The 11,510-nt window shown below is 48.7% G+C and overlaps 1 protein-coding gene across 2 annotated transcripts in view; it reads left to right on the top strand.

The window, feature by feature from the left end:
• Positions 1 to 203: 203 nt before the first annotated feature.
• Positions 204 to 11,510, top strand: part of ABCB6 (ATP binding cassette subfamily B member 6 (LAN blood group)) — a 190,496-nt gene continuing 179,189 nt past the window's right edge. Inside the window, exons 1-2 of one of the 2 annotated variants that reach the window (XM_069227144.1) lie at positions 204 to 291; positions 8,219 to 8,753. In XM_069227144.1, coding sequence (XP_069083245.1) covers positions 8,238 to 8,753 — 516 coding nt within the window. In that variant the 5' untranslated portion in view covers positions 204 to 291; positions 8,219 to 8,237. Of the gene's footprint in view, positions 292 to 1,499; positions 1,543 to 8,218; positions 8,754 to 11,510 lie in introns of those variants that run through there. The other variant, XM_069227145.1, reaches the window with a different exon arrangement.

Genomic DNA, 11,510 nt, shown 5'->3' with positions numbered 1-11,510 from the left:
CGGCGTGAATGTATATTGTGGGCCATGTTTTAGGCGCACTGCCCTCATGTCACAAGCCCTTGGGATTGCTTTGATCCCTCCAGCACCTGTGTCCTAGCGCCTTGAAAGAGCACAGCGCCTTCAGGAGCCCGTGGGCGCTAGGACCCAGGGGACAGCTGGTTGAAAGCGGCGCTAGGACCCGGGGGTTCCTTGTTAGAAAACATGCCGAGTCACCCTAACCTTGCATGACTGGGAGAGCAGGCAGAGCTGGAGCCCTGCTGTGAGTGCTGTGTCCTGACTGCTGCACCCCTGGTGAGTCTGGGGGTCCCCCTAGGGTGGGTCCCCTCCATGCACTGCCCTCATGCTGTACACCAGGGCATAGAGGTGGGGGTTCAGGGAGGGAGCCCTGCTGTGAGTGCTGTGTCCTGACTGCTGCACCCCTGGTGAGTCTGGGGGTCCCCCTAGGGTGGGTCCCCTCCATGCACTGCTCTCTGGGGGGGGGGCTGTACTACAGCACGTAGAGGTGGGAGCCCTGCTGTGAGTGTTGTGTCCTGTGTGGTGCACCCCTGGTGAGTCTGGAGGACCCCCTACCCCTGGGGAGGATCCCCTCCATGCACTGCTCTCTGGGGGTTCTGTACTAGAGCACATAGAGGGTGGGGGTGGTCAGGGAGGTAGCCCTGCTGTGAGTGCTGTGTTCTGACTGCTGCGCCCCTGGTGAGTTTGGGGGTCCCCCCGCCCCCGGGGTGGGTCCCCTCCATGCACTGCTCTCTGGGAGGGTGGGGGAATGCTGTTCTACAGCACATAAAGTTAGGGTGTCAGGGGGGGGAGCCCTGCCGCGAGTGTTGTGTCCTGTGTGGTGCACCCCTGGTGAGTCTGGGGGTCCCCCTAGGGTGGGTCCCCTCCATGCACTGCTCTCATGCTGTACACCAGGGCATAGAGGTGGGGATTCAGGGAGGGAGCCCTGCCTTGAGTGCTGTGTCCTGACTGCTGCGCCCCTGGTGAGTCTGGGGTCCCCCTACCCCTGGGGTGGGTCCCCTCCATGCACTGCTCTCATGCTGTACACCAGGGCATAGAGGTGGGGATTCAGGGAGGGAGCCCTGCCGTGAGTGCTGTGTCCTGTGTGGTGCACCCCTGGTGAGTCTGGGGTCCCCCTGCCCCTGGGGTGGGTCCCCTCCATGCACTGCTCTCTGAGGGGGAGGGGCTGTACTACAGCACATAGTGGTGGGGGTTCAGGGAGGGAGCACTGCCATGAGTGCTGTGTCCTGACTGCTGCACCCCTGGTGAGACTGGGGTCCCTCCTAACCCCTCGGGAGGATCCCCTCCATGCACTGCTCTCTTGGGGGGGGGGGGGGGGCTGTGCTACAGCACGTAGAGGTGGGAGCCCTGCTGTGAGTGCTGTGTCCTGACTGCTGCACCCCTGGTGAGACTGGGGTCCCTCCTAACCCCTCGGGAGGATCCCCTCCATGCACTGCTCTCTTGGGGGGGGGGGGGGGGGGGCTGTGCTACAGCACGTAGAGGTGGGAGCCCTGCTGTGAGTGCTGTGTCCTGACTGCTGCACCCCTGGTGAGTCTGGGGGTCCTCCTGCCTCTGGTGTGGTGGTGCAAGGGCACAGCAGGCGTCACTAGTGCCCCCGGCGCTGCGAGCTCCGGTCGTGTAGCGCTGAGACTTTGAACCTGAGGGGAGGGGCAGATGCAGGGACGAGAGGGCAGATCTCTGAATATACGAAGCCACTGTACGAAGTTCTGCATAAAATGGAAACTTCAGTAATCATTGAAAATGTGCATTGGCAGAACGTAAGGCCCGTGGACCAGGACTGACGGGCACTGGTCCTGAGCCTCAGATCTCAGAGACCGAGGCGCCCTGCCAGAGCTCTAGGAGTCTTGGGTCTGGACTGAGGTGCACTGGCTGAACTGTATGAGTCACAGATCAGGACTGAGGTGCAATGAGGGAGCTGTGTGAGCGTCACAAGTCAGGACTAAGGCGCACTCAATGAACTATAAGAGTCTCAGGTCTGGACTGAGGTGCAGTGGCTGAACTGTGAGAGTCTCAGGTCAGGACTGAGGTGCAGTGGCTGAACTGTATGAGGCACAGATCAGGACTGAGCTGCACTGGTGGAGCTTTGAGAGTCACAGATGAGGACTGAGAGCATTGGCTGAACCATGAGAGTCACAGGTGAGGACTGCAGTGCACTGGGGGAGCTGTGAGAGTCATAGGTGAGGTCTGAGGTGCATTGGCTGAACAGTGAGAATCCGGTTTAGACTGAGGTGCATTGGTTGAACTGTGAGAGTCTGGTGAAGACTGAGGTGCATTGGCTGAACCGTGAGTCACAGGTGAGGACTGCAGTGCATTGGGGGAGCTGTGAGAGTCATAGGTGAGGTCTGAGGTGCATTGGCTGAACTGTGAGAGTCCGGTGAAGACTGAGGTGCATTGGCTGAACCGTGAGTCACAGGTGAGGACTGCAGTGCACTGGGGGAGCTGTGAGAGTCATAGGTGAGGTCTGAGGTGCATTGGCTGAAATGTGAGAGTCCGGTGAAGACTGAGGTGCATTGGCTGAACTGTGAGTCACGGGTGATGACTGCAGTGCATTGGAGCTGTGGGAGTCACAAGTGAAGACTACGGTGCATTGTTGGAGCTGTGAGAGTCACAGCTGAGAACCGAGGTGCATTAGCCAAACTATGAGAGTCACAGGTGAGGACCAAGGTGCATTGCCTGAACTGTTGGAGGCACAGGTTAGGACTAAGATGCATTGGTGGAGCTGTGTGAGTCTCAGGTCAGGACTGAGGTGCATTGGTCGAGCTGTGAGTCACAGGTGAGGACTGAGGGGCATTGGTTGAACTGTGAGAGTCACAGGTGAGGACTGAGGTGCATTGGTGGAGTTGCGGGAGTCACACATGAGGACTGTGGTGCATTGGCAGAGCTTTGAGAGTTACAGGTCAGGACTGAGGTGCATTGTTGGAGCTGTGAGAGTCACAGGTGAGGACTGAGGTACGTAGGTCGAGCTTTGAGAGTAACGGGTGAGGACTGAGGTGCATTGGTGGAGCTTTGAGAGTCACAGGTAGGACTGAGGTGCACTGGCTGAACTATGGGAGTCACAGGTGTGGACCGAGGTGCATTGGGTGAGCTGTATACGACCCTCTGGTCTGGTCAGCACTGAGGGCTTTGAGCATTGACTGAGCTGTCGTTGAGTCTCAGGCCAGAGTAAGGTGCTTCTTGTGTGAGGACTGAGTTGCTTAGACAGAGGTGTCAGGGTTTTTGTGACCTTTGTTACTGGCCATTTGCCCCGTGAACAGCTTGTTGCTGTCTTGTGAGGGGATGTCTTCATGGCGCTTTATCGCCAGTAATTTATATTTCTTATAATTATGATGCTGGTGTGTTGCTCCTCTGTGGCGAGAGTCTTTGTTGTGCTGTTTGTCGTGGCGCTGCCGTTCCCTTTCTGTGTTTTGTGTGGCCTGTGGTACGTGAGGTCTTCACGGCGCTTTTTTACCTGTAGATGTACTTTGCACCTGCAGTGTAATTCTTTCCTCCCAGTTTTTTGTCTCATCCAGTCGCACGTGCCCGGCCCTGCTCGCGCTTCCCTTCTTCTGCTTGCAGACTGCATGGCCCATTGTGTGATGTGAGGCCCTCGGTGTGCTGCAGCTGTTGTCCTCTGTGTTGTGCCTTCTGCCAGTTGTAGATGGTGCTGTTTGCATGTGTTGCCCATGAACGTCAGTTCTCCAAAAAGCCTGGGGAAACGGAAGTGACATCACACGCCATTCGACCCTTTCTTTCACACTCACTCGACATCAAGCCCCCTTTAACCTTGATGGTGTCACAGGAAGTGATGTCACACGACATTAACCCTCATGACATCACAATACTTGCACTCAGTCTCACCGTGACTCACTCATTTGCACTCTCTTGCTCACTCTTACTGTCACACACCAATACTTTCTCACTTTCACACACACTATCCCACATACTGACATACATGCTCACACATACTCACGCTCTATCACTCATATTCGCTCTCACACAACATAAACTGAAAATGGTTTTAATCTACTTACCTAAGATGGCAGTGAAGGTTCCTCTCCAGATCCTGCTGCTCTCGCGTCTGTATTACATTCACAGTGAAAGATGGGTTAATAATCACTCTTATTGTAATAAAAAATGAGCATCAAAGGATAATCGAGGCTGATGCTGGTGGTGCAAGCCACGACTGTGTTTTTGGCACTTATTATTCCAACCCTGGGTCAGGGGTCGCAGAGGCAGTGCCAGGGGTCGCAAAGGGCACTGACGACCATGGTTGTGCTCTATTCTTTATTACGCTAATAGTGAATAATATAGGATTATTCATTATTAGTGTAATTTTAAATTGTCAGAAAACAAGGAAACTGGAGCCACAACATCCACAAAGAGGAGCTGTCTCTGTGTTCCTGGCAGGCTTTTGCCATCTTTAAGGTCAGGGGTCACAGAGGCAGTGCCAGGGGTCACAACTGCGACCCCAAAATTACGTCTCTGTATTGCCAGGTTCCATAAGCCACTTTGTATAGTTTTAGGGTGTATTGTGTCACATGTAACGTAATGCCCTCTTGCAGTGCCACCTGTACACTGTGTGCCACGCCCCCTGCTGGTGGATATCCCCGGATGCCCATATTCAAGTCTTAGATTAGATTGTGCCCTTTGTTATGGGTTCATGGCGTTGTTGTACCAGTTAAAGATTCAAGCACTGTGATACCCCGGGGAGCGGGGGGGGAGCACTCCCAGGAAGTTGTTCACCCGGGAGTTGTCAGAGGGCCTGTGGTGGATTCGGCCCCCTTATTCCCTCTGGCTCTGCCCTGGTGAATAACTGCTTAGAAGTGCCCTCTGCCTTGGATAATATGGCTTTTCTAAATCTGACCCTTGAAGTTTCGGGGGTGGGGGGTGGTATTTCTAAAACAGTTTGGTTTGTTAGCTAGTGTGTTTCCATGGGACTGTTTAAGTGGAAGTTGTTGGACTTTTTTTGGGGTGATAAGGTTCCTCTGTGTATGTCCCACTGAAAGGCATAGTGAGAGCCTGGCATTGGGTGTCACAAAAAGGTACCATTAGCAAAGGACAGATTATAGTCCCAATAGAAATCAATCGCGAGAATAACTGGATCAGAATTCGGTAACTCACTGCTCTGATGTCACACAGGGGACGTGCGGGCTTCCCTTGTGCCCACCGTCTCGCCTGGGTCACCAGTGGAACATTGTGGGCAGCACTGTGTTAAGATCCTTGGGAATGAGTTCACACGGAAGCGGTGTTCAGTCCTGGGTTTTGGCACGAAGACAAGAAAGCTCCCTCACCAACCTCCGGCTCGCCCATCCATTTCTAGCGTTTTCTTCATCTCGCCCTCGAGCCGCCCCACCGTGCATTCTAGATTGTGGAATTCTCAGTATGTGTCGCATGCCGAGAATTCCACGAGCACTACATATCCACCTCCTTTACAAAAAAAAAAAATCCATATAACTTGGTATATAAGTTACATAACATATATATGAACATTTTAGAGAACAGACTTTACATAAGATAATCACGTAAATACTCCAGGGGTTTACGACTTCTTGGGCCGAAACCTCTTGTTTGAGTATCCTTTGCATTGGCTTTATGAGCATCAATTCCCAGACCAACCCTTGGTGCCTGGGCCTCATGAACACCAGACTGTGTTTGAATGCACCCCTCTTTACCAACCTTTCCACTAGACAATAGATCTTCATCACTCATAAGTAAAAAGCTACTGTACTCTTCAGAATTTCCTCTCCTTTCCCTCTCTTTGTTGCCTCTGCTAGATAAGGCTACTCTCCTCTTGTACCACGGTTCTCCATTTTCCAAAACCACATGGAACTCTTGTACGTCTTTAACTACGTATGGTCCACGGAATTTCGTAATACCTCTTCCTCTACATCCTGATTTTATTTTCACCAAATCTCCCCTCTTTATGTTCCTCTCCCAATTCAAAACCGGTGTTCCTACCCTCCATTTAACTAAACTTCCTCCTTCTAATACTGATGACATCCAAGGTGGGTTAATTTTTGTGCTTGCCCTTCTACCTCTCATTTTCTCAAACGGTATTCTGCCTGTCGCACTGTTCATAGTAGCACGATAAGCACATACCAAATCACTTGCCATAGTACGTACATTTTTGCCACCTCTTAACGCCATTTGGATAACTCCTTTCACCATACGATTACACCTCTCAACAATACCATTAGCCTGTGGATTGTACAATGCAGTACGGGTATGGCAAATCCCACATTGTTTAGGAAATTCTTCCATTTCATTGGGCAGCAATTGTGTCCCATCGTCTGTGATAAGTTTCTCCAGACATCCCTCCTTATTATATATTTCTTCCTTTACCCTAATGGTGCTTCTGGTGGTGACCTCCTTCGTGAACTTCACTACTAACCACTTCGAATGAACATCAACCATTATTAACACGTATCTCATGTCCCATACATCTCCACTCAATGGCCCAATAAAATCCATGTATAAAGTATGCCACGCCATACCAGGCTCTGGTATCGTTCCCAGTATGTTCTGTTTTCCCACCTTCAACCTTTTTTCACTCTCCTTACAATCAACACACCTTTCAACCCAGTTCTTCACATCACTATCGACTCCTGGCCACCAAAATTTTTCCTTCAATCTTCTTTTAGTTAACGTTTGGCCTAAATGACCCTTTTGGGCCAACTTGAATAGTTTGTATCTAACGCCCACTGGGGGAACAAATCTATCACCCCTCACCACAATGTCTTTTGAAACAAGAGACAATTCCCCCAGAACTTTTACGTATGCTCGAACCTGAACATTCAGTGTACTTTCTCTCCTCTCTCCTTCCCTTATCATTTTAACTACTCCCTTCATTGTGTTATCATTCTCCATTTCTTCACATCACACTCCTCATGTGATACTACACCTTGGGCACATTCTATTACATCCTCAATACTCACCACTGCTCCTTCATTTTCATATTTTCTTACACATTGTTCATCTACCTACTGCCAATTCAGAGGCAAACAAGATAGATAATCTGCCTGGATATTACGCCATCCCGGAATGTATTCAGTCATAAATTGGTGTTCTTGTAACCTCGCTGCCAATCTGGCTAGTCGTGGTGATACTTTGCTAGCTCCCCCTGGTGACAACGCCCCCAACAATGGTTTATGGTCAGTACGAAGTATTATTTTCCATCCCCAAATATAAGTTCTGAAATATTCAAGGCCCCATGAAGCAGCCAGTGTCTCTCTCTCTCAATTACTGAGTAATTTAGTTCCAACTTAGTTAGCGAACGTGAGGCAAATGCTACTGTCTCTTCCTTTTTGTCATGAACTTGTGACAAAACAGCTCCCAAACCAATTGCACTTGCATCCACAGTAACAATAGTCCTTGCATCGACACTGAACAGCACTAATACCTTTGCCTCACACATTTATTTTTTTATGTTCTGGAACGCAGTCTCCTGTTCTTCTTCCCTTGGGAATTTTTTACCTTTGCGTAAAAGCTTCCTTATGTTTTCAGTTTTATCAGCAAAGTTCTTTATGAACTTAGAATAATACTCAATAAGTCCCAAAAATGATCTCAGTTGCTCCTTTTCTTGGGGAGATGGAACTTTCTCAGTTGCTTCCAGTAGACTCCTTTTTGGCTTAACTCTTTGTTCTGACAAGCTGTGTCCAGGTACTAGCTATGAATCTCCCAAGTAATTATCAACCAGGTCTAGAGTACAGTATTTTAGTAGTGCACAGCTACCTAATTTACAATTAATTATTGTACCCTGTCATTAGATGCATTCATGCATCTCTTGTGCCAGTTGTACATTTTTGTGTCGTGCCCTGTGGGTCTTCAGACATCTCTTGATGCTCAGATGCTATCTTGCTCTCTGAAATGTGATGTATTCATGGTGATATTGTACCAGTTGTAGGTTGCTGTCTCATTACATGTCTTCATGATGCTCCTGTGCCAGTTCTCTATTTTTGTTCCCTTCCACTAGTCTGTCCGCTGTCATCGGATAACTTAGTGATACCTCTTGCTTAAGTTATTATTGACCTCTCTGCATTGTGAAATTTACTGTCTGTCGTCAGATGTCTCTGTGATGTGCTTTTTCAAGTTTTAGCTTCTGTTTCCTGATTTTGCTTTTGTGCCAGCTGTAAATTTTACCCTCTATCATTGGATGTCCCCATGGTCTGCATGTTTTGTGCCCTCTGTGTTGTTCAAGCTTCTCTTCCTTGTGTTTTCTCCCCAGGTCTTGTCCCGGGCTCGCAATGGTGATGCTTGGCAGTTACTGTGAGAACAATGCCTCTATCTCTACAGCCTGGATCCAGCAGGGCTTCGCCCCTTGCTTCTTCTCCACCCTTGTGCCGTCTGTCCTGCTCAGCTTCTGCGTCCTACTGGGGGCTCTGCAATCCGCCTGCTACACCCGCTATGGGCGCCTTATGGAGCCTAAGTACATACCCCGCTCTCGGCTCTATCAGCTGCAGCTGCTGATCACAGTTGTTCTCCTCGTCCTGCCCCTGGGTGGCCTGGTCTGGCAGGTCGCTGGTGTCGGGGTGCTCTACGGCTACATGTTGACCTACACCTTACTGACCATGGCCGGCTGGATCTTCACCCTCCACCTGCTGCACCTTGAGCGCACGAGGGTGCTGGCACAAGACCGGACACGTGGTCATGGGATGGTTCTACTGGTCTTCTGGGCACTGGCCTTTGCTGGAGAGAACTTGGTCTTTGTCTCCTGGAGCAGCCCCCTATGGTGGTGGGGCCTGGAGGATGCGCCTCAAAAGGTAAGTCAGAAAGCCACCTTGGCACCGTTCTTAGCATCCATTATTACCTGTGGTATGTTATTTGTAAGGTGCTTTGGGGCGATGAGATGAGGGAATACATGAAAACAAACCATCGGACAGATTGCGAAGAAACCACTCACGTAGGGCGCTGTGTTGATGGAGGGTAGCTACTATCTTATGCTTAAAGAAGTATTGATTATCTGTTTATTTTATATGTATCCAAACCAGAGCCTTTGAGACAACAAAGCGCTTTATGTGGTACCATGAGGTCTGAAAAAGGACATTACTTTTGTAAGCACAACGGTTCAGGTCTGAAAAATATACACTGTACGGATTAAAAGTTAGGTAGCTAAATCTTAGAGCTGTGCTGTAATGGGAACCTTAAAGCCGTGCTGCGATGGAAGACAGTCGGTGACATATACGATTGCTGGCCATGGAATCGGGCCCAGTTTCCCATTTGTGACTCGTGGGCGAGAGAAACTCATGGACCGCCTGTACATGAGGTATCAGCACCTGGTTGAATTGCTGCCGCTTGATGTGCATACCGTAAATACATCCCAATAATGGCGGTGTATAACCGTCTCCTGCTGGTAATGTTCTCTCAGAATATCTGGGATACATTTCACGCAGTTCTGTGGAGGGTCGGCCAGATTTACATGGTGGTTTTACATATAAGGGGCACCACTGGCGGATTGACCTGCCTAAACTGGGTGAGTTGATGCCAGACCATGATCCCATTTCTTGTGGTGTCACAACCACACATTGGTGTTAACAGTGGGGTGGCTACCGCCTACCCCACCTACATTTAGGCTGCGCACCACGCCCTTACAGTGTGGGTTGGGTGAGGGAGGGACTCAGAGGTGGGCGGTTGTGACTTAGGCCACTTTTGGTAGATGTCTGTTGCCGTCAAGCTATGAACTAGGCTCTGTGTTTGCATAGCATCACTGCAACCTGTTGATGGGGATTCCAACAGAGAGTGCTTGTGGGGCAGGGTTGGAGAAGGGAAAAAAGAAACAATAAACAGAAGACTTATTCTGAGTCTGTAGGTATACTTGGCAGAAGAAGTGGATCTTCAGGTCATTGTCGCAATATCTTCAAAGGTCTTCCTGAAGAGGGTGACGGGGAGGTTGCCAGTACCGAATGTGGAAGTCTGGATGTGCAGGCTCTTCGAATCTTAGGGGTGGGAGGACGGTGAGAGATTGCTCTGGGTGCTGACTGAAGGTACCTGGTCAGATGGAATGAGGTGTGGGGAGGTGCTTCATCAGCCGAGGCAAGATCCTATGGAAAAGGCAGAGTTCTAGCTACATATGTGGCCCTCTGAGTATCTGATAGCAGGTGGAGTTCTGTCGGTGAGCCTAGATGAGATCACATGTTGTGCCAAGAATGAAGAGGTCAAACAGTTTTGTGCTTTTTCGAGCTTGCACACTGTTTTGCTTGAGGTTTTTGTAGGCGCCGTTGTAGTAACTGACTTGTTAATGCGCCACTACTGCCGTGATGATGTTGGATACATTTTGAAGTCAATAGCATGTGTATGTACTGGGTGTTCAGTCAGAAACTGAATTAGCAATTAAGATGCCTTTAAATCCTATTCTTGTCACATTTGCTCTGTGTTCAGAGGCAGAGGTCAATGTCAGTTTGTCTTCTTGCAATGCAAATACTTTTCCTGGTGACTGCAGAGTTCCAGGATCTTGTAAGGTGAACTGTCTGACCTATGTGAAAGGAAAGGCCTTTGGTATCAGCTTTCTCCTAACACACAACATTTATATAACTAAGTCACAAACCTTTCAAAATATATTTCAGTAGCTGTGAAAGACCACTTTTTGTACTTCTGTGTGATGAAACAAATATTTTAATAGGATGAAAAAAAAGTCAGAACACTTTACTTGGTGCTGTGCAAATGATAAATGTTTTCTGAAACCCAATTTTCACAGATTATTGTTAATACACTATATAGTTTTATCAGTAAAGCTGCAAGGTAGTGGGAAGGTTTTTGGACATTTCTTGGAAAGTTACTGTCTGTAAATGACCGTGCGCTACCACATTAGGCTTTATTAATATATTTATTAAAAGTGAGTGTTTAAACATAAACTGAGAAACACTCCTGCCCTGATGGCAAAGCTATTAGTAAACTAAGAGGCAAACCATGCATGGATCATGTGTACCCGATATGTGGGCTACATTTATTATACATGGAGCAAATGTTTAGTGTATTTAATCAAACAAAAGAGTTTTTTTTTTTAACAGCATAAATGCTGAACTCACATATTTGAAGGTGCACTCATATGTGAGAATGAATAAAAAGGGGACTGTAAAATACATTATTTGCCTAGGACCACACAATTTGAGACCTGTTTCGGGGTCAAGTACATTACAGTTAGGTCGAGTAGATTATTCAAGCTACTCGACATGAAGGTCTAGTAACGTTTTAATGATTTTTCGAGGCCTGTGTCGTTTGACATTGACAGTCTGCGGAAAGTTCAGGTGCGGTTTCTATTGATTTCCTAACTTTTTTTCTTCAGAACAAAACATAGAAAGGCCTTTACTTTCTGTAGCACAATGACCACCATGAAGCATACTGAGGAACAGCATTTCCCAGAGATCCGGTACACTTGTGCAAGTTCTGTAGGGTTACATTGGTGTAGAATAATGGCACGTAAGGTACAGGCAGTTATCACTGGGTTGTGTTGGTGGCTGATAAAGACAATAGGAGAGAAGTGGCTTTTTGAAGACTGAAAAAGCAAGCGAGTGAGACAACTC

Source organism: Pleurodeles waltl, chromosome 3_2 (assembly GCF_031143425.1).
Source record: "Pleurodeles waltl isolate 20211129_DDA chromosome 3_2, aPleWal1.hap1.20221129, whole genome shotgun sequence".
In the NCBI taxonomy this organism is placed as follows: Eukaryota; Metazoa; Chordata; class Amphibia; order Caudata; family Salamandridae; genus Pleurodeles; species Pleurodeles waltl.
The sequence above is the reverse complement of the archived record's forward strand: the minus strand, read 5'-3'. Positions and strand labels throughout refer to the sequence as shown.